Here is a 23,956-nt window from a genome sequence, read left to right as displayed (position 1 = left end):
CATCTTTTACACATGGTCAATTTGTGTCATAAGCTCTTCCTCCCTCCCGCTTCTGAGTATATATCCAAAGGAAACATCATCATTATTTGAAGAGATATCTGTACTCCCATGTTCACTGTAGCATTATTCACAAGAGCCAAGGTATGGAAACAACCTAAGTGTCCATAGTAGATTAATGGATAAAGGAAATATGGTATATATATACAATGGAATATTATTCAACCTGAAAAAAGAAGAAAATCCTATCATTTAAGTCAACATGGATAAAACTGGAGGACACTATGATAACTGAAATAAGACAAAGACAAACAGCGCATGATGTCACTTATATGTGGAGTCTAAAAAAATAACTAAATAAATCAACTCTTCCTTCCCTGGACATTTTCCTCAGCAGAATCTAGCAGCCTCTACTATGAGTCTCATATTTTTTTTATTGTTTGTACCATATCACAACCTCAGGGAACCTATGTATTTATGGATGTATATCTTGATTATAGTGCACAATTGTTCGTTTTCTTCATAATTCATTCCTTCCACTTCTGGCATCAGAACTTCATTTTTCCTTTGGAGAAGTCCTTGTGATTCAGGTAGGCTGTGTGCCTGCTCCCTAGGCTGTGTGACTTGGGCCTGGCTAGACACAGTGCTTTACATATACTCCATATGTTTTATGTATTTGTCTCTGTTTTCCATCCTTTTCCCTCAAAATTTCAGTGTAGTTATTTTTTAATTGACATTTGTAATACTTTCTTTTGTTTGACTAAGGTACTCTTAAACTGATCTTCTGAGTGCTTAATTTCAGCATTTTTAATTCTAGAGTTTTCCTTTGGTTGCATTTCACAGATAATTTTTGCTTAAATTGTATAGGTTGTCCTTTTTTAATACATTAATCATAATTTTAAATACTTTCATTGATATAATTTACTTTCCATATTATTTATAGTGTACAATTTAATGTGTTACGCATCTACCACCACAATCAGTTGTAAAACTTTCATCCACCCCCCAAAGTAAAATAATCTATTATAAGTCACTCACTCCCCCACTTCTCCAAACCCTAGGCAGCCACTAATATACTTTGTCTCTACAGATTTGCCAGGTCTGGACATTGCATACAAATGGAATCCTACAATTACTTAGCATGTTTTCAAGGTTCATCCATGTTGTAGCATGTATCAGTATTTGATTTGTTTTTATGGCTGAATAATATTCTGTGGTGTGGATATTACTGTGTTTCATTGATCATTCACAGTAAATGGCCATTTGGGGTATTTCCACTTTGGGGCTCTTATGAATAATGCTGCTGTGGTTGGATTTATGTGCAAGTTTTGTATGCAGGTCTAGATTTGTTTTTTAAATTAACAGACTATCTTGGAGCTGTTTCTGGTTTACAGAAAAATTAAGCAGAAAGGACATAGTTCTCATACTTCCTTACCTCTCAACCCAGTTTCTCTTATTATTAACATCTTACATTAGCGTAATACATTTGTTATAGTTAATGAACCAATATTGATACATTATTACTAACTAATGTCCATGCTTTACTTGAGACTTCACTCTTTGTTTTGTACATTATATGATTTTTGACAAATGTGCAATAACCTGTATCCACCATTACAGAACCATACACAGGAGTTTCTCTGCCTTTAAAATTCCGAGCTTCATCCATCCTTTTCTCCCTCCCCACAACCTCTGGCAACCACTGATTTTTTGACTGTCTCCACACTTTTGCCTTTTCCTAAATTTCATATAGCTGCAATCATATAATATGCATGTAGCCTTTGCAGACTGGCTTTTTTTCACTTAGCAATATGCATTTAAGCTTCTTCCATGTCTTTTCATGGCTTCATAGCCTTTTCTTTTTATTGCTGAATGCTATTCCTTTGTACGGATATACCATAGTTTGTTTATGCATTCACCTATTGAAAAACATCTTGGTTGATTTCAGGTTTTGGCAATTATGAAAGAAACTGTTATAAACATCCATGTGCAGGTTTTTATGTGGACATAACTTTTCAGTTCCTATGGGTAAATATGAAAGAGCATGATTACTAGATCACTGTATGGTAAAAGTACGTTTATTTTGTAAGAAACTGCTAAGTATCCCGCTAGCCACAAAAGAGAACTCCAATTGCTCTGCATCATCACCAACTTCGGTATTTCAGTTTTGGGATTTTAGCCATTTGAACAGGTGTGTAGTTGTATCTCATTATTGTTCTAATTTAAAATTCACTGATGACATGGAATGTGTAGCATCTTTTCATACACTTATTTGCCATGTGTATATTTTCTTTGTTTAATCATAGTAGTTTTGTTGTTTTTTTTTAACCAAGGCCTGCTAACTCTTGTCCTCCTGTGTCTATTTATATTGTCTTTTTCTTTCTTTCTTCCTTTTTTTTTTTAGCTTTTGATCATGTAGTCTTTTTCCTGGTATGTCCAATTATTTTTTATATTAAAATTGGGCTTAACTTATTTTAGGAAACTATAAAGATACCTCCACATTCTGGATATTGTTATCGTTCTCTTAAAAAGATTTACTTTTGCCCATGGCAGACAGTTACTATAGGGACTGGTAACCTTAGTCCATTCTCAGTTTGAGCTCATTCAAAGCCGTTTTTCAGTCTGTGTGAAGGTTGCTCTATTTCTGTTTTGTCCTTCCTCTACGGGTGTTGCCCTTTGGGATTACCATGTGAACGTTTGGATTCTCCCTATTCCCAACTACCCTTGTATTTGTTAGGCTTTAAATGTAATGGTTCCCCCAGCCCTGTGAGACTAAAGATACACTTAGCTTGTCATTCCATTAGTTGTTGCCTTTAGCTTGAGCTCTTGCCATTTGGCTTCTGTGGTTAGAGTCTTTTGAACTCCTTGGCTTTTCAGCTCCTAGGCTGTAAGATTTGAATCAGCAAATGCCCCAAGGAGAAAGGCTGCACCAAATGTCAAGCTTGCCTCTGTGTTTCCCTTCTCTCCAGAACTTGGCCCACATGTGTCAGTGTCTCTCTAACATTCAGATGCCAGCAAACAGATGTTTTATTACTTTATCCAGGTTTTCTAAAATTTCTTTAGACTTCACCTGATCTTATGTTATTATTGAACTATCATCTCAATTACCCCTAGGAAGAAAATTTACAATTTTATGTTTTATTATTTTATTTTCTATATTACCTCAGTTTCTGTAGAGACCTTTTACCTGATTCTTCAGTCTAGTTCCTGTGTTACCAGTAAGATGGAGATAAGGTGGAAGCTAAGAATACTGGGGGGAAATCACTGATGAATGACAGGTCTCATTTTTTTTTTTTCCTCTCCTTATTTACTCTGGCAGCCTACATCTGCCTTTCTTCATTTGACCCAGGTGCCCAAACAGGAAACTGACTCTGGCAAAGACCTGACTTTACTCTCATAAATGTCTGCATGTTAGGATTAGCTAGATGACGAACACCATGCCAAAGTTCTTTGTGTGAGACTTTTGCAGACTTCTGTTAGCCCTTTAGTTTGCCTCTTGCCAACACTGCTTAGATTGTTGAGGTTTTCTAAGATTCTGTAGGTCAAACCTCTCTACCTGCATACCAGATGAGCCCTTCTCTGTCCTGAGCTCACTGTGGGAGGCTAGCCCTCGGTTTTTCTTTTTTCCCATCCAATCATAATTGTTCATGAATTCCAAAAGCCCTCAAAGTACCTGTCGTCCCTTTCTCTCTTCTCTTTTTTATCAACACTGTTAAATATTAACCATATATTTGTATACCTCTTTCTTACTTACAATGGAATATTGGAAGGCTCGACCATTAAGTGTGAGCCCCACCAAACTAGGACTCATACAACACTCTCCTCCAGGCCAAAACTTTTGATATCCACTGGGTTTTTTTTTATAATATCTTATATGTATCTAAATTTGTAATGATTTAGTTAATTCCTGAGTTATGTGACAATAAGAAATCAGTCAAATTAGCAATACAGAAGTGCAGCTTAGACCTAGGGACCAGAACCAAGGACCACAAAAACCTGTTAACCAATAAGTTTCACTTGTACTTTATGTTTAACAACTGCTGAGGGTGAATGGGAAGTGAGGGAAAAAGAGTTTAACTTCATATCACAGAAACTGGCACTAAAAAGGAGAGGAAAATGACCCAGTTCCTGGTTCAAGTCACTATAATCTGCTTCAATAAATAATAACAGCACATAAGAAAAACAAACACTATATAATAGGAACAATGGATAATTAATTACAGATCAGGGAGGACAGATTACACTTGTTATGGGATTTCATTAAAGAAGGATTCAAAAAAGTACTGGCTTCTTCTGAGAAGGCTTCTTAGAACAGGTAGCATTTAAACTGAGTCTTGAACAAGTATATAGAGGGTAGGGAACAGGCACAGTGTCAGGAATGGCACAAAGGGCTTATGGAATAGGGAACAAAACTGGCTGAACACAGGAGTGTTACGTGTTGGGGAATATGGGGGGAAGGCTGACTGAGGTTGGTTAAATGAAACATAATTAGATGGAAGAGAAAGTAGGTGGAAGGACACATGGACGACTGTAGAAAGCCCCTGAAGATGGAGGTCAGCATAATAATATTAAAAACTCAGTGGTACTTTGACACTCTATGAATGTCTAGGTTTAAAAAATCAGGAAAACACAATAAAAGAATAAACTGCTGATATAATGATATGTAACCAGAGGCCAGATACCAAAGAATACACACTGTGTGTTTCCATGTATGTCATATATGGTGATAGAGGTCATCTTAGGTGTTGCCCTGGGGGAGTATGGAACAGAAAGAAGTAACAGAGAACCTTGTAGGGTGTTAGAAATATTTTATAATATCTTGATCTGGTGTTGGATACATGGGTGCATAGAAATGTAAAAATTCGGTTATTAGCAATGCAGTTAACCTACTAGAGTATTTTTTATTGTATGCGTACATTAAAAAAAAACTCTAGTAGGTTCAGTAGGCTGTCAGTTGTATGAAGTAAATTTTGGTCAAGGAACAGCCAAGGTAGTAATGTAGTAATAAGTTATAAATGTGCTCAGTGTGCTCTAGAATGTCACAACTGGAATATAAGAAATATGTGTAAGAAAAAAGACAAATATTCAATACTGATGGTTGGATGAGCTGAATAAATTAGATCACTCTACTTTCAATTTAAGAACTTGGCCAGTGTTTGGATACCTTTGAACAAAGAAAACAAGGAAATACAATTTTTATTACGCATATGCTATGTATCAACCCCTGACTTATATTTTGACACATATAAACATGGGAAATATTGCACCTTGTAACTGAGACAATGAAGATGAGTGAGGTAGCTGGTTTTGACACTAGAGGCTGAGAAAACAATCAGCTAATAATCATAAGAAGTCTGAAGTCGGAGGAAAAGAATCAAGAGGAAATAGTGGTAAGTGCCAGGAGCTTCTGGAAACTACTTAAGAGATGAAGACCCCAGAACTGTTGAGCTTTCTAAGCATCCCAATGACTCAGGTAAAAACAGAAGGCTTAAAACTGAATCCTGGGGATATATGTATACATATAGCTGATTCACTTTGTTATACAGCAGAAACTAACACAACACTGTAAAGCAATTATACTCCAATAAAGATGTAAAAAAAAACAATCCTGCAAAGTAACAACTGTTAGGACAAACAGTAAAGAATTATAGGAAAAATAATCACATGCCTGTCCCAACAGAGAAATATCCTAAGCCCCATCTCACCATTTCTCCGATTGGCCTTTCACAAAATACAGTCTCATCAGCTGAATATAGGTTTCTCAAGTAACTGTAAGACTGAATTAAACAAAAATAAATCAATTCCTTCCTCCAAAACTTTTCAGAGTATGTAATGTAACAAAGTGAAACTTGAATTTCATGTCAGTATGTAGAGTACGGCTCTTCCAAAATGCTTCTGTCTTGTAACTACATTAACATCATCTAAAACCAGTGTTCTGCAGGACAGAGATGGTGAAACGCTGCTCTCATCATGTAAGATATCCAAGTCCTTCTGAAAATCCATTCTTACTTCTGCCCTTTCTCACGTTGTCCCTCTGCCACCTGGAATGTCTGTCCTAAGTTCCACCTGCCCTACGCATTTTTAGGATCCAAGAGATAATAAAAGGCTTACATTACTGAAAGGCAGAGAAAGAAATCCCTTCCTAGGGATCTACATTTCCTTCCTAGGGAAAAGAAAATTTGTAAAGTATACCACAGTGACCTTAAGTCTATGAATGTAACTATGTTGTGTTACTTTGAGTTCTGTAAAAGTCAATGTGCTACAATATATATGGATACGAATGTTTGATCTCTTACAAGTAGAACTTGCAGATAACTTTCATCATGAGCGAGGTTAATGATTAAGGGAGCCATTGTATTTGGCTAAATTACCAATTTACTAAATTCCCTAGTTATTTTCCTTATAACTAGGGAATATTAAAATTGGAAAGGTCCCTAGATATTAGCAAATCTATCCACCTCATATTCTAAGTAAGGAAACTGAGACCTTCATAGATTGGATATTTATGTTAAAAAAGGTAAAGGATATAAGATATTGGCAGATCTACCTTTTAGATTAAGAATTTTGAGATTTTTATAGAATACTAGGACATTATGTCCACTGATATTGAGACAATGTGTTTCTTCGTCATCATTTTCTATTGCAGTGACCAAGCAAGGTGGCAGTCACTAGTTGTACAAAGGGAAAAAGAAAACTTTAGAAACTCCCAATTTATATACACAGGGAAATTCATCATTCATGTTATTTAAGCTAACTGGATGCAGTTTACCAGCTACATTGAGGAATGGTGAAGTGAAGTGTCTATACAATTAACATGTTAGTTTGTGTCATGAGCTCCCTGTTGTTCAAGTGAGTTAATGGTTAGCACTCAACTAGGCACCTAAGAGACCATTATAAATCTGGACTAAACGTTTATTTGTGGCATCTTTATTCTTCTTTGGTGCCCTCAGGCAGAATTAGCTGTCTTATGTTTTGAGAAATTCAAGTATTAAACAGGGCTAAGGTTTCACAAGTTCTTTGGCCTAAACATGGGGGTAAGGGAGACCAATGAGCTGGAGTACTTCTAGATTTAAGAATGGTCAGATTGAGGAAGAAGAGTCTTATGCCAGAGGTGAAAGAAGACTGATTATAATCACCTATTTTTAAAAATTCCAACCCTTTTCAATGTTCTAAAGTGATCATGAAGTACATGGGTATGCTAGGAAGTAAGGGAGTCAACCAAGAATATTCTGTAAGAGTTTGTGGATGGCAATGAAGAGGAAAGGAAGATAGAGACAATCCTAGGAAAGGTTTTGGTTGTCCATAATAATGAAGTCAGAAGGAGAAAAAGAAGAATGACACATGCAATGGGAAAGAGAAAGCAAGAATAGAGAAGCAAAAGGGAAAGTAGAAAAATGAGACAAATTTGGAGAAGGAAATGAGGAATAAAACTGGGTGAAAGAGGGAAGCACTGATGGTAGACCAGATGACACTCAAAAATTAACACGATGCACATTTAAGGTGTGCCATCAATGGCCATGGTCATTACCCTCAAATAGTTTACAGTATGTGTTTCAAAGACATTTATAAATTGAAAATGCCATTAAAATAAGTGCCAGGGTATAAGTATTTATAGAATTGTATGGGAGAATAAAAAGTTCCCCGTCAAAGAGCATTCTGAGACATAGGAAAAAAAGGAAAAACCTAAAAAGCATAAGACTCTTCCTATTTTCATTTCCAATGATACATACCAATCTTGATGATAAATCAGCGATGTAAATGTCAACTATAAATCCAGTATTTTATTAGCTGCTATGCAGTATACTAGAGCAACAGAACAGAGAGGACCTCAAACCCTCTGTTCCCTCAAATTGAAAGGCAGGCTTCCTGACCCCTCCAGACCACTACTGGACACAGGGAACACACACTAATGTTTCAGGACCCCAACCAACAGTCACCTGCTTTGTGATTACTTCCATGACACACCCCCACTAATACCACTGAATTTGCTGCTCCTACGGGACATGACATATATTTCCTATTTTAACACATACCACAGTGCATTATGATTGCAGATAGATGTTCTAACAACTTAAAGAGAATGATGACTTTTTTGCTCTTTACATCTTGTTATTTCCCTTCTCATAATATTTTTGAAGAGAAACCATAAAAATATAAACAAACACAAAAAACAGAAAATATATAAAATGTGTGCTTTGCACCTTAACACAAACTTAAGTAAAATTAGTTCTGACAGTATCCGGCATGACAAAATTCCATGGTACAAATGAGAATGGACCAAGGTTTGAGCAGGTACAAGAGACAATCCAGGCATGAACAACACCAAGAAAAGGCAGACAGGAAAATGCAGACAGACATGGTGTGTAGGAAATCACGAGACCAGTCTGAGGGGAAGAGACTTAAACAAGACTGAAACTCACTTTCTAAACCTCCATCTCCAATTGGACAATTTGCAAGACACAGGTGCCCCAAAGTGGCCGATTTATTCAATCCCTTTAATGGGGAGGAACAGTTTAAAATTTTACCCGTTTAGTTTGCCCAAAAGCAGCTATCAAATGTTGGCAGGACACAATGAAGGCTTACCTTTGTTAACGTAGTTAAGTCTCTCTCAGAACTAGCCCATTTAGCTCCAGGTTCCGTAGGCACCCGATGCACTTACACAGCATTTAAGAGCTTTACACAACTGGAAGGTCACATCTTTATTTCTTATTGCAGGAACACAACTTCTGGAAACTTTATTTCTATCAGAACCTAAAGCAAAATTATTGTAAAATGAGTCATTTAAACCATACATTTTATCACCGTAAAAAGCATCTAAAAAGAAAAAAAAAGCATCTATTCTGTGCTGATTAGAAATGACTCCTGCCCTTAAAGCCTCATTAAGGAGGAAGATATATAAACTCAAAATTTCAATCACATGAGATAAAGAACCATAACCTTTATGCACAGAGTTTCCTATGGAGGCCAAAACTTATATCTAAGTGAGGGCTTCATGATAACCCTGAAGTAAAATCAAGAAAAATGAGGCTATGCAGAGTTGGAGTAGGAGGTGCATTAACTGCACGGGGAGCACCTGTGCAAAGACACTCAAGCCTGACACCTGCTGGGCACTGTAAATACTGCAGGTGGGGATAACTAAACGCCAGGGGTCCAAGTGTGAGAAGGGAGAGAAAATAGAGATGTTGGTCGAATCAAGCCTGGGAGAGAGCAAGGCTTGTATCCCACAGGTGATGAGGCCTGGGACTACCACTGGCTGAGTAACGGTGCCTCCGCTGACTAGAAAAAGGTGCCCCGAGGCTGAAGGACCGATTAGGTAAAGGGAGTGACCCCAAAAAGCTCCCCTTCCTCAGGGCCAAAGAGCCCCAGGAGGCTTGGCAAAGCACAGTTCAGACTACACGCCTCTGTGCAGAGCACACGCTGGGCGGCTAGTATGCACTAACTCTGTGTGGGCAAGCCATTAGCAGCATTATTTTACGCATAGCTTTTCATATTAGAAGATCACTCAACCCGAGTAGGCAGATGACCTTAGAGGAACTGAGTCCAGAGGCCGCGAAACCACCCAGGAGCTTCTGCCATAGTCCGGGCAAAATGTAATATGGATGAAGAAGCAAATTTAGGAGGAGGCCAAAATCTACAAGCTAGACCCACTGGATGCAAGACATAAAGAAAGTTCAGTGAAGGAACTCTGAAGAGAATGGGCTCTACAATAAATTTTTCTTACAATCAATGTAAAATATTAGGCAAAATTAAGTACTGTGGCCTTTAAGGTCCCCTTTTGATTTCTAACTTATTACACTGGTTAAGTAAAGTCCATTCAGAGGTACAGAAGAGTTCCTACACCTGAATGGGATGCAAAGAATAATCTGACTTCTCTTCACCAGAGGATGAGTTGAACTGTCCTTGCAGGAGAGGTAACACATGGTGAGAACCACAGACGCTAGAAAACGGCCAGGCACACGATAAGTATTCAGCTTTTTGAAAGCAAATGAACAATCATTTCCTCTCCTAGATCTTCACACCCTTCCTCTGCTAGCTACTTTCTTTCAGCTTATAAACATCCTCAATATACCCACTTAAAAAACCCTCAGACCTATGATTCTTTGGATATTCTTGTGGATAACCTAAGTCTCTACCATGCCTTCAAACACCTGTCCTCCCAAAGAGCACAGATCTGAACCTTGGGCCCAGACCTGTCTACCAGGCCCCTCTAAAGCACTGAAGATAAAGTAAGATCCTCTCGCCACCCCAAATCCCTTTCTACTGTGCTCTGTATCTCACAAAAAGATGCAGCTGTAAACTGTCACCCACGCTTGCTGCCCTGCCTTTTCTAACTGGTCACCAGGCCCCACCCATTCTCAGATCTGCAAAACCCGGTCCCACCTTTTATAACTTAAGGGGGACCCTTAGATTCCAATTCACCCTGCACCCAATCAACTGCCTTCCACATGGAGGTCCAAGTGAGCCTCTAAACCAGAATTCCATTTCACTGTTCTTTGGTGTTTCCCGCAGCCTTCAGGATAAACATCCAAACTTCTGACAGGACAAACAAGGCGCCTTTCTGTTGGGCCCCACTAGGTTTTCAGTATCAACTCTCATTTCTTTCCCAAACCCTGAGTTCCAGTCCTGCACATTAGTTTTGCCATATTTTCTTACATTTCTCAAACTTCAACACACACTGCTTTCTCCTGCCACCCCAGGAGCTTCTACATATCCTTAGAAAGGACGGCACTTCGCCTAGAATCCTACCCTGAACTTTCCCTTCCAAGTTTCTGTGCTCTGCAAAGGGGAAAGATGGCGGGGAGGGATACATTAGGAGTTTGGCATTAACATATACACACGACTATATATAAAAAAGGTAATCAATCAACAAGGACCTACTGCATAGCACAGGGAACTCTACTCCATATCCTATAACAACCTGTATGGGAAAAGAATCTGAAAAAGAATGGGTATATGTAAAACTGAATCACTTTGTTGTACACCTGAAACTAACACAATATTGTAAATCAACTATCCTCCAATATAAAATAATAATTAAATTAAAAAAAAAGATTCTGTGCTCTGTAGCACCAGAACTCACTTCTTCTAGAGCACTGACTACTGTGCTTGTGTTTACCTGTCGCCCAGTAGAAGGGGAGCTTACCTAGGGCAGAAGCATCGTCTCCAGCAGCCCTTCGTTCTGACAACTCATTCAAGTGCCAGGATACTTTACACACATAACCTGCTTAATTAATTCTAAGAACCCACAGAAAGAGTGGTTTTTAAAGTCATTTTACAAGTGTGGGGATTGCAGTTCAAAAGTAACCTGCCCAGGCCACAGAGAGCATAAGCCCTGGAATTCAAACCCTAAGCTGCCTTCACACCGGTGCTCTTTTTGCTATATGATACGACTATTGAAAAAAAGATTTTTTTTCGCTGAGCCCTGTTTTAATGGAAAGGAAATGAAGCTGGGATACACCAGTTTCCTAATCGCTTTGGCGTGTATCAGGCAAAGTCGTTCAACAGACCATGTAACATCTGTGCAACAATTAACGATGCTCCAAACAGTGCTAAGTGTTCTACATTGTAGAGTCTACAAGCATTAACACGGTGCAATCCTGTAACGGCCACAGAGAGTGAGTCCTGTTCAGCCCATTCTACAGATGAAAACACTGAGACCTAGAACATGCCCGTCTAGCACACGCACACCCGGGCACTGGGCACCAGTTCTAGTGGCCCACCCTCCACCTTGCACCATCTAAAACCCTGATTCACAGCGCCGACATGAGGGCCTCTGGAAGCCGGAAGTACAAACCCATCTTGCCAAGCCATGGCTGGAAGAAGCTCCAGATACAGATCGGGGACAGAGGGTGCTCAGGGGCGGCACCCAGTCCACCCCGCGGAGGCGGTCAGCATTGAAGTCCAGCAGGCCCTCCCACAGGGAGGCGCGAACGGGCGGGCAGAGGCACCGAGTCCTGCAGCGCACAGAGGTCCTCACAGTGCCAGAAGAAGTCGGCCACGCTGTCGCGGCGCAGCTTCACTGAGTGATTATGGGCCGAGCGAGGCCTTGGGGACGCTGGCTGTAGACAAGATGCCCACACACGCCTGGAGGCCCCCGCTGGCCTCCGGGCCCCTCGGGCGGCCACCGCAGTCCAGGGAGTGGTAATAAGGATCAAAGTGGTAAAGGTCCTGCATTCTTCTTCTTCTTGAATTATATCAAAACCGGCATCGCTGGCGTCAGGCAGTCCGGTAATTGGGTCCGGGGGAACAGTAATTGGGCTCATTTGCCTCTGTGTTACCTGCCTGCCATCTGCTTCCTGAAATGCAAACAGCTACACAGGGTGATTTGCTACAAGAGAGTGCAGGGAGCTTAAGCACCAGATTCAGGATGTAATTTACATAGACAGCTAGGGAGTGATAGGAACAGAATGTAATTTAGCTTTATGAAAGATAAATCTAGTTACAGACACTACAGATTAGTAACAGTTTAAATAAAACTAGGATCGATTAACCCTTTCAGGCCAGTTTATGTGTCTTCTCTAGCCTGTTCACTGTCCCCTTTACTTTCCTTATTTTCAGGAGAGGAAAAACTTCATTTCTATTTTTGCTGCAACACTATTATGCTTAGTGAAATAAGTCAAACAGAGAAAGACAAATACAGTATGTTATCATTCATATGTGGAATCTAAAAAATAAATAAATGTAACAGAAAGGAAATGAACTCACAGATATAGACATCAAAGCAGTGGTTACCAGTGGGTAGAGGAAAGGGGGGAGGGGCAAGATAGGGGTAGGGGAGGGAATTAAGAGGCACAAACTACTATGAATAAAATAAATAAGCTATAAGGATAGCCAGTGTTTTATAATAACTTTTAAATATGCAATACGGTCTTATTAACTATAGTCACATACCCAGGACTTATTTATTTTATCACTGGCAGTTTGTACATATTGACCACCTTTACCCATTTCACCCACCCTCCACCCCCTGCCTATGGTAAACACCAGTCTATGTATCTATGAGCTTTTTTTAAAATTCCATATAAAGTGAGATCTTACAGGTTTTTTCTTTCTCTGTCTGACATATTTTACCTAGCATAACGCCCTCATGGTCCATTCATGTTGCCACAAATGGCATGATTTGCTTCTTTCTCATGGCTGAATTATATATATATATAAATAATTTGGCATATTATGCCTAATGTCCTTTATCCATTTATACATTGATGAACACAGGGGTTTCCAAGTCTTGGCTACTGTAAATAATTCTGCAGTGAATATGGGAGTACAGATTTCATTTTGAATTAAGAGTTTCTCTTTCCTTCATACAAATACCAAGTAGTGGAATTGCTGGATCATATGACAGTTCTATTTTTAATTTTTTGAGGACCTCCATACTGTTTTCCATAGTGGCTGCAACAATTCACATTCCTACCAACAGTGCACAAGGCTTCCCTTTTCTCCAAACCCTTGCCAACACTTGTTAGTTCATGTCTTTTTGATATTAGCCAGTCTAACAGGTATGAGGTGACATCTCTTTGTGGTTTGATTTCTCTGCTGATTAGTGATTTTGGGTGCCTTTTTAACTATCTGCTGGCCATCTCTGTATCTTCTCGGTAAAAATGTCCATTCAGAACCTCTGTCCATTTCTTAGTTGGATATTTTTTCTATGAGTTCTTCATATAATTTGAATACTAACCCCTTATAGGATATATGATTTATAAAAATTTTCTCCCATTTGGTAGGCTGCCTTTTCATTTTGTTGTTGGTTTCCTTTGTTGTGCTTTTTAGTTGGATGTAGCCTCCTTGTTTATTTTTGCTTTTGTTGCCTTTACTTGGATCAACGTCTTTGCATAAGTTCTGGAAACAACTCTTTCACAGTTTCCATGGATCGTTTTTAGGGGAGAGGGTGAATTGAGATGAACTACTAGTGAAAGGAGGGTCAATGGGTCGAACTATAGCCTGTGTTACTGTAGGTGGCCTCAAGGCCACAACTGATAGTCATTGTCTCCCTCCTGTGCTATCCATTCTCAATTCCCTCATCCTTGGATAATATCTCTGCGAAAATGGATGGCTTACTTCGTGGGGTGACCCTCACGCTCGTCCCCGAATGAGTGTTCTGAGCCCTGGTCATCATTTCTTTCTCAAACCATGGCTGTTGTACTTGACCATTTACTGTGTACTTGACCATTTACTGTCAAAACTGGGAAAGGCAGTATCAAGAAATACCGCACAGACTTGTTTTTAATCAATCATTTTCCAATTAAAAACTTTTCCCCCCCAGACATTTTTATCACCCCAAAAAGGAAACTCTGTACCCATTGAGAAGATACTACTTCGCTCTCTCTACCAGGCCCTGGAGACCACCAATTTGCTTTCTTTCTCTATGGATTTACTTATTCTGGATATTTCAGATAAATGGAATCATACAACGTATGATCTTTGTGTCTCCCATCTTTCATTTTAGCATGATGTTTCTGAGAGTCATCCACACTGTAATATGTATTAGTATTCCATTCCTTAAAAAAATGTTTTTGGTCATGTTTGATATTTAATTGCTCCATTCCTTTTTATGACTGAATTACTATTGCACTGTAGGTATATGCCACAATTTGTTTATTCATTCATCCAATGATGGACATTTGGGTTATTTCCATGATTCTTCTATTGTGAATAGTGCTGCTATAAACACGTGTGTACGCAGATTTGTTTGAGTGTTTGTTTTTAATGATTTAGGAGTGAAATTGCTGAGTCATACGGTAATTCTATGTTTTATCCCAAAAAACACACCCCAAGAAACTTCCTGAAAGTCTCTCCTTGTCTCAGAATCAGCTTTTCAGGAAACATGACGTGCAACAAACAGTATGGACAGTGTCCCATGAGAGCTTATTTGTGATGCCTGGGGGTCTGGAGTTGGAAAGGGCTTCCCTTAGGAAGTGGCAGCTAAACTGAGGGCAATTTCATTGTTTTTTCCTTCCTTCCTACCTTCCTTCCTTCCTTCTTCCCTCCTTCCTTTCTTCCCTCCTTCTTGCCTTCAGAGGGATGACATAGATGTTTTACACAGTATATCCTTTTAAAACTTTTGCATTTGAACCCTGAACTTATTCATAAGACAAATGAATGATTATTTTAAGCAGGGTATTAGGGCTCAAATTATTAATATCATAGAACCATTATAGTGATAACTTGGACTGGAAACAATTTATTAGGAAAAAATATGGAAGCTTTTTTAATAACAATTTTGATAAATAAAAAAGTTGAGAAATCAGAGTGTATAGAGAGAATATTGGTTATTTGGGAAATTGTATCATAAAATCGATGGCTGCACAAATTCTTCCATTTATCTGAAGAAAAGAGTGCTAAGTCAGTTTGGGCTCTTGTCACAAAGTTCCATAAATGGGGCGGGGTGGGGGCTTATAAACAACAAAAATGTAATTCTCAGTCCTGGAGGCTGGAAGTCTGAGATCTAGGTGCCGGGATCATCGCCTTCTGGTGAGGACTCTCTTCCGGGTGGCAGACTGTCCACTTTTCATTGTGTGCTCACAGGGCAGAGAGCAGAGAGAAAAATCCAGCTCTCTCATGATTCTCACAAGGCTAAGAATCTCATCACGAGGGCTCCATCCCGATGACCTCATCAAATCCTAATCATCTCCCAAAAGACCCACCTTCTAATACCTTCACATTGGAGGTAGGGTGTCAACATGTGAATGCTTGGGGGACCCAAATATTCAGCCTATGACAAGTACTAATGGGGAAATGAGAGCTTCTCTTGAGGATGTTAAGGGCTGCTACGAAGATCAACGGTACATGTGTTTCCAGAGACAACTACAATATAGAATAAGTTCTATAAGGCGTTCACAGAATAGATTCATCTTTCTTCCCCAAAACAGTCCTTGGGATCCAGGGACCCATTTCTAGAAATTCATTCGTGCTCAAGGAAATCCATCCTCTCATTAAAAAAAAATCTTAAGGAGCTACATGAATGACACAAAGGACTTTTCCCAGCTCTAAGATTCTGTGTGTAAAACCTGTTAGTCTAAATTTATTTCCAAAAGATAGACCCTCCGCGGGGTCTGCTCCTGCGGGGAAGGTGGGACCCCCGCTTGTGCCCCGGCCCCCAGGTGTGGCTTTCTCAAGTTTGGGGTGAAGCCCCCAACCCCCTTGGGCTCTACATCGGGGCGGTGGGCTCGGGGGAAGGCGCACGGTCTCTGGGGTTTCTCAGCAGGAGATGCCAGGGCTGCGGCGCAGGAACCCAGAGGCCCTGGGTGGGGCGCAGACTCGCCAGGCCTGGGTGTCCCTGTTGCGCACAGCTGCTGAGAACAAGGTCCGCAATGAAGCTCTGCCTGGCAAACGGGGACTGTTGGCGGCTCCATCCTCCCCTTCCGTCGGCACAGTCCCATCGCAGCCCTCCCTTCCAACAGGCAAAGCCTGTGACCTGCGGCCGGACGGCTCCACACCCTCACGCCCTGGTGCTCATCCCACGCCGGGAACAGGCACAACCCCTTGGCTGGCCTCTCCGACCGGCTCGAGCGGGACAGCTTCTTCCGCGCACCCGTCACCCACCCCGAGCCCAGGGGCCAGCAGGGAGGTCTGAGGGACCCTCGGGCACGGGTGGGACGGAGGCACGGGCTTCGCGGCTGGGCCGGCCCTCCTCGCTGCCTCCTGCCTCTGCGCCCCGGCCCGGGGTGGGCTTCCCGTGGCCCCGTCTCTTTCCCACCCCCGTCGCGCCTCTTGCCCCCCGGGCCGCGGGCTCCACACGGAGCAGCAGGGCGTCGTGAGGGTGCGGGATGGCGCCGCCCTAGGGTCTTCCCTGACACCTACCGGCTGTTCGGACCACGTCCCGGACAGGCACCTGCAGGTCAGTGGAGCAGAGTCTGCCCGGGTCTCCTCCTCCCTGACGAGGGGCCGACTGGCACCGCGCACGAAGCGACCCTGGCGGAAGGGAGACCAAGGGGGAGGGGTCGGTGGGGAGCCTGACTCGCAGTCACTTCCGACGGGACGCTGAGTCCCCAGGGCTGGGGGCTGACCCGCCTGAGCACAAGGGGGTGGTTAGGAAGGAGGGACCCTGTCCCTGGGGCCCAGGGCGCTCCCGGGTCAGGAGGAGTCGCCAAGTGTGTCGGGTGCCGTGGACAGCTGAGGAACGTTTCGCCCAAAGGTAAGTTCCAGCGCATGGCAGAGAGCAGAGGAAATACACACACGGTGGTGAAAACTCCGTGTTGCTAAGGGTTGAAATGAACCAATAATTCCTCCTGTTTCTCAGGGTGTTCCATTTCGCTGTTAATGAAATGTATTTCTAAGGAATGCAGGCATGTGGCTGAAAAGACCAGCAGTGCCTGGGGGTCACAGCGAGACCCTCCCATCTCACCCCCCTCGGCCATCCTGTGCTCTGGGAGCAGAGTTCTCAGCTACAAGTGAAACACAGTAGCTTCCATATCTGGATTCTAAGATTTCCTAAAGCCCTTTAAAGGCCCCCTTCTCTGAGTGGTGCTCGACCTGCTGGTGTTTGGGGCGGCAGGATGGCTGGATGTAGGGTCTGAGGGCCATCCTGAGGTAAGGGCTTTGGAGGCCTGTGTGAGCCTGAGACCAGGGGCCCAGTGCCCGTTTTCGAGGGGAGGAGGCCAGAGCTGACTCCAGCCATGCCGAGCCAGATGTCGCCCTCCTTCTCGACAACCCAGCAAAGCCTGTCGCTCATATTCCTGGCTGTGCTGCTTACACTTGCCCTCTGGGAAGGCCAGCCTGGCAGAGCTCTGTTCCTGCCCTCTGGGCTGCTGGGAACTGAGTACCTAGCCTGGGTGCTGGAGGGGAGGAGCCATAGATGGTGGAGGCCCAGTGCCCGCCCAGGGTGCTGCCCCTCTGCTGAGCTGAAACTTCTAATCAACGTTTTAATAAAAACAAAAGGGACGTGATACTGTTCTACCACCTGTGCCCGACCAATGTTAGCCCTTTGTCATATGGGGCAGTGCTGTCTAATGGTAAATCTTCCAGCATCAGATTCCCAATCCCTTCTCCTACCCCCTCCCATGGGGGTTCAGTGGGTACATCTGTATTTCATAGAACCTGAAACTCTGATTTTACAAAGGAGCTGGAGGTCTGGAGAAGGAACTGGTCTGATCTCAGTTAAGAATGCAACTTTATACCTGGACGATACTAGAGCACTTTAGCACCTCATGTGTTTGAAAAGAGATCTTCACAAAGACCTCATGGGCAGGAGACAGGCAGGAGACGGGACAGACTGAAGCTCTGTGACTGACTGATCAAGTAGCAGAGCTCCAGCTGGCTTCCAGGCCTACCGCTGATTTACTATCACCAGAGCCACATAACACACCTTCCACATAGAGAACCAGCAGAAAAATGAGTTTGAAGAGCATTTTAGCTAAATCCAAGGTCATTCTGATCATTAGTGAACGTCATTCTGTTCCTACATGCTGCCCACACCCTGACCCCCCTTCCTAAAACCAAATGGGTTCTGAGATTAAGGTGGAAGTGACAAACCTGGAGGTGACCAGGCTTTACTTTATCATCTCTTTCTTCTTCTTCCACGTGTGTTCCTGGTCTTACTCTTCCCGGTTCTTCTGCAGGGAGCGGTCCAGCAACTCTGTCAAGCAAAATCACACACCCTAAGGATGACTTTCATAGACTCCTCCCATACAGGCAGTTTTCAAAAGGTCTTCCTTCCTACCCACCCCCTCCCCCCCAAAAAATCAATCTTCATCTCAGGAGCCCTGAAAGGCACATATTACCTCAACATTTAATATTTAATACAACCTTTAGATCTAGTTCTGATAACTGCCAGTTGCCCCCAATTCACTCTTTGTAAGACAATTCTACCTGAATCACAAGGTTAATAACCTGACTGCAAACCCAGCATCCTTAAGCTATCTATGGTCACGCTGACAACTCACTATAAAGTTCTTTTGTGTGTGTGTGTGTGTGTGTGTGTGTGTGTGTGTGTGTGTGTGTGTTTGTGGTACCCGGGCCTCTCACTGCTGTGGCCTCTCCCACTGCGGAGCACAGGCTCCGGACGTGCAGGCCCAGCGGCCATGGCTCACGGGCCTAGCCGCTCCGCGGCATGTGGGATCTTCCCGGACCGGGGCACGAACCCGTGTCCCCTGCATCGGCAGTTGGACTCTCAACCACTGCGCCACCAGGGAAGCCCTAAAGTTCTTCTTTTTAAAAGATTTCAGAAAAGTAATTTCAGTCATCAAGATTACATATTGCACAGAACAAAAAGGTTTATTATTCTTACTGTTCTCTGGATGTAACTCTACGTGTCTTTTCCTCCTATGTGAAGAGAAGGGAAAAAGAGAAAAACAATCTTTCAAAAGAAGATCAAAACCAAAAGCATGAGTCAAAGTATTAAATAAATACATTTGATGTGGTTCAAAACAGGGGTTGGGGGGTAATCTCGGTTTGGGGGAGATCTGGGCAACCTTCAGTCTGGTGTTGATGTCCCACCAACCTCAAAACAAAGAGAGACCCAGGAGCTGGCCCGGCACATGTCTGTGCACTAGAGTAAGTCAAAGATCCACCTCATGTCAGGAATTTGTTAATACTAGAAAAAAAACCAAAGTAGTAATTGGGATTCACATCAGGAAGTGATGATGACAACCTAGACTGGACACCAGCTCTTCTCTGATGAATACCTTAGTACACTACTTCCCTAAGTTCACAACACTTGCCATCTCCAGGATATCTGTATTTATGTATTTAAGAGGGATAAAAATATTGTCGTGATGAAACCGATCTATGTCTTGTCTGAGGTGGAGGTTACAAGAATGCATGTGTCCATACACGTGACCATACATTCACAGTGAATAAAGTCTGTAGATTATGCCGATGTCCATTTTCTGGTTTTGCTATTACAGTTACGTGCGATGTCACCATTGGAGAAAGTTGGGTAAACTACACAGGACCCCTCTGTACTATATTATACGGAGTTAATCTGTATGTGTATATATAAAATTCTGCCTCCAGACTGCCTTTAGACTTGAGCTACAACATCAACTCTTCCCTGGGTCTGCCTCTCTTGGCCTGTCCTGCATATTTCAGACTTGCCAGCCTGAAGTCGTGTGACTCAGCTGCTTAAATTAATCTCATATACACAGACATCACTGGGTCTGTTTCTCTGTAGAACCCTACGATAGATTTTATACTAATACACTACAGTAATATATACATACATATAATCTGAAACAATACAGAAGAAAATGATACATGCTCGCCTCTCGCAGGAAGGACAGGATGGAGAGCGGGGAGCACCACCCCTATGTATCAAACAGCCTTTTGTGCTGCTGCCAGCCCGGCCGCCCCAGGTCCAAGCAGATATAATGGCGTGTGGCCCAGGCAGTGGCTACACAGCTAAGGATTTTAAGGCACAATGCAGCGAGATGCCAGGGCCACGGTCACACACGTGGAACATTCTAAAGCCAAGAGCGGTCGCAGGATTCTGCACATGGGCCCCCGAGGGCACTCTGGAGGCCGTCGCAGACCCTCAAGTCCCACGTGAGGAGACAGCCCGCTAGAACACAGCAGGCGGCCCTCCTCCCAGATCTCACCCGGGTGAGCCTCCCAGGCACCCGGCCTCCTCTGCACAGCACGGGGCAGGCTCACAGAGGGAATAGTGGCCCAAACCCAAAGGTCACACCAAACCCCACGGGAGAAGAGTAAAGCAAGGTGATGAGGGGAGAGGGGAGGGGTGAACTATGTTTCACGGCTACTAAGGATAAACCAATTATTACATTTTGAAAAATGCGCTGGCCAGGGCCAGCCAACCCGTACAGGACAAGTGCAGTAAGAGGGGCGGGGAGGCAAGGGAAATGTATCACCTGGAGTTCTCCCCACTTTCAGTTTCCCTCCCCTGGGCTGTCTCCCCGCCCTCCCCACTGCTCAGGCCGCCCACCCCGGCCACCCGGAGTTACCCAACCGGAAAAGCCAGAGCCCAGGCTCTGCCGCGCCTCCGAGCACAGGAAGAGCAAAAATAGAAAGCGCCAGTGCCCAGTGGCGGGCTGGAAACCCTCGGACCTCAGATAACTGCGGAGAACCGGGGTCCAGAGCCAACTTAGGCCCCCGGGCGGTCCCAGCTTTCCGACTCCGTCCCCGGCCGCGACAGTTTCCACAAACGGACACACACGGAGCCCGCGAGGAGGGCGGGTCGCGCGGGCTTCCCTGCTGGGTCCCGTGGAGGCCAGTCCCCCCGCAAGCCGAACGCACGGAAGGGCGCCCCAAAGGCGCCAGCACAAGGCGCCCGCTGCGCTTTCCCTCCAGAAGGTGGGCTGCGGGGCCCAAGTGTAAACCCTGAGACAAGGAACACGCGCACCACGCCGCCACGGGGGACGAGAGGCCGGGCGCCCACCTAGCCGGACACCCTGCATTTCTGGAATCACCGGACGCCTGTGTAAATTTCCGTCTGGCGTGTCATTTTCCAAAGGCCACTCAAGATCAGGGGACAGAATGCCTCCTCTCCAAGTGTCCTGCCAGCCCACCCACTCAAGATCAGAGGGACAAAATGCCTAACTAAAACAAAACAAAACAAAAACACAAAAAACTGGTGAGTGGGAGGAAAGGGTGTCCTCAAAAATAAAAAAAACTAAGCACGTAGACAGCACTAAGAATAAACTACCAGGAAAAAGAAACCCTACATGGGCTTCCCTGGTGGCGCAGTGGTTGACAGTCCACCTGCCCATACATGGGACTCGGGTTCGTGCCCCGGTCCGGGAAGATCCCACATGCCGCGGAGCGGCTGGGCCCGTGAGCCATGGCCACTGAGTCTGCGCGTCCGGAGCCTGTGCTCCGCAACGGGAGAGGCCACAACAATGAGAGGCCCGCGTACCGAAAAAAAAAGGAACCCTACATGTCAGATCCTAAAGTACGGGCAAGCACGCCGGCAGTCCAGGCCCGGGGTGACCGGGGTCCCCAGCCCTGCAGAGCCAACCGCAGACCGGCTCGGGCGCCCCTCGCGCGGCCGAGTTCGGGCCCCGGCCGGCGCCGGCTCCCCTCTGCCCACCCTGCGGGCGGGGGCTGGAAACTGCCGCGGAGAATCACGGCGGGGCGGGAAGGGGGGCTCCAAACAGGGTCTGGCGACTCGAGCTCCGTTTCTCGGTGGGCTCAGCACGCGCCGTGGGGGAAGAGAGGCGCGGGTCCGGGAGGAGGAGACGGGCGGCACTCACGTAGACCGTCAGCGGCCACGGGTAGACGGCGGGCTCGGTCCCCACGGGCGACTCCAGCCTCAGCTCCAGCTTCTCCCGGATGTCTTCGCGCACGGCCCCCGCAACGTACTAGTCTGGCGGTTGGCGGAGGGGCGCGGCGCCGCCGGCTGGGGCGGGGCAGACAGGCAGGCGGGAGGCTGAGGGGAGAGGGCCTGGCCTGGGTCTAAGCCGCCGCCGACGCACTCCCGTCCGGCCCCCGGCTCCCTCTTTGGGGTCACAGGCCCGGGGCCTCCAGCGCTGCCGCCAACTCGGGCCGGCGTGAGGCGAGCAACTAGCCGGCGGCCGGGCTGAAACAGTCCCGGCGAGCGCAGCCCACCCCGTGGACTCGCCCGCTCTCACGCACGCACGCGCGTCTTCCACTGCCCACGGCCACCCCCACCAGCCCGAACTGGAGACCCGGCGAGACCCCTCGGGGCCTGGTGTGGCGGGTTCGACTCCTGCCCTTGACGTACCGTGACACACACCGCCGCCGCCGCCGCCGCCACCCCCCCCCCGCCACCCCCCCCTCCCCCCGCCAATAATAAGACTGTAATTCCTCATTAAATACGACAGCCGGAATCCCGGCTTCTGTTCCCGTGTATTTAGCCTATGCTAGGCACCAGACCGCGGACGCTCAGTACTGGCAAAAAAGGAAATGCCCTGCCCTCATAGCACTGCCATTTTAATTGGAATAGTAGTGACAATGGTCAAGGGAGAAAATAAAGTGTCATCATCGCCACAGGGATGGTTAATCTCATGTGCGCACTGCGTGGGGCCCCGGCAACCACAAACATTATTCCAGATGTGGCCAGGAAGGTATTTTTCAGAAGAGATTAACACTGAAATTGGTCCACTTTGCGTAAAGGAGATTGTCAATGCCGCGGCGTGGGTGGGCCTCGTCCATCACTTGAAGGACTGGAGAGAAAAATGAGGTTCCCTAGAAAGAGGGAACTGTTCCTCCAATGGCCTTGGGACATCAGCTCTTCCCTGTGTCTCCAGCCCAGAGTCCTGCCCTGACTTGCCCGCCTCATGGTCACGAGTCAACTCCTTAAAACAAAACTATATATGTAAAAATACTGAATATATACAAGCCTGTTACTTTCTATATGTGTGTATACATATTATATATATGTATACACATGTTTATATGTGCGTGCGTTTGTAGTATATGTGTAAGTACTATATACAGTATACATAGAAGCCTATATATTTGTGTGTACATATTGTATACATGTATGTATGTGTATATATAGTATACATATTATAAATGTGAACATGCTGTATATATATATTGATATATGGGTGTGTATATATACAGTATATGTACACTGTATGTATGTATGTATACAGTGTATATTTATATATCTGTGTGTCTCGATTTTTTTTTTTTTTAACTATGGATATCCAGTTGTTTCAGCACTATTTGATGAAAAGACTATCTTTGCTCCATTGTATTGTCTTTGTTCTTTTGCCAAAGACCAGTTGATTGTATTTATGTGGGTCTATTTTGGGGCTCTTTATTCTGTTCCATTGATCTACTTGTTTCACCAATACCACCCTGTCTTGATTACTGCACCTTCATAATAAGTCTTCAAGCTGGGTAGTGTCATTCCTTCAACTGTGTCCTTCAATGAGGTGATAGCTATTCTGGGTCTCTTGCCTCTTCATATGGACTTTAGGATCAGTTTGCCAATATCCATAAAATAACTTGCTGGGATTTTGATTGGGATTGCACTGAATTTCTATAGATTAACTTAGAAAGAACTGACATTTTGAGAATACCGAGTCTTCCTATT

The 23,956-nt window shown here is 44.3% G+C and overlaps 1 protein-coding gene across 10 annotated transcripts in view; it reads right to left on the bottom strand.

Annotated features, from left to right (window-relative positions):
* The window catches only part of LOC109551192 (uncharacterized), a 99,995-nt gene extending 77,351 nt beyond the window's left edge, over positions 1 to 22,644 (bottom strand). The window contains exons 1-5 of one of the 10 annotated variants that reach the window (XR_012330494.1): positions 22,143 to 22,629; positions 19,223 to 19,257; positions 18,469 to 18,571; positions 16,798 to 16,908; positions 8,581 to 8,748 (exon numbers count right to left, since the gene is read on the bottom strand). Coding sequence is in view for 2 of the 10 variants with exons in the window: in XM_073801893.1 (XP_073657994.1) it covers positions 16,798 to 16,908; positions 18,469 to 18,571; positions 20,998 to 21,347 (564 nt within the window). In the remaining 8 variants the exon portion in view is untranslated. Of the gene's footprint in view, positions 1 to 8,580; positions 8,749 to 16,797; positions 16,909 to 18,468; positions 18,572 to 19,222; positions 19,258 to 20,997; positions 21,642 to 22,142 lie in introns of those variants that run through there. The other 9 variants (XR_012330497.1, XR_012330495.1, XR_012330493.1 and 6 more) reach the window with 9 other exon arrangements.
* Between the last annotated feature and the right edge of the window lie 1,312 nt (positions 22,645 to 23,956).

The sequence above is a fragment of the Tursiops truncatus genome, chromosome 1 (assembly GCF_011762595.2).
Source record: "Tursiops truncatus isolate mTurTru1 chromosome 1, mTurTru1.mat.Y, whole genome shotgun sequence".
Classification (NCBI taxonomy): domain Eukaryota; kingdom Metazoa; phylum Chordata; class Mammalia; order Artiodactyla; family Delphinidae; genus Tursiops; species Tursiops truncatus.
Note: the sequence above shows the minus strand (reverse complement) of the source record. Positions and strands in the feature narration are given on the sequence as shown.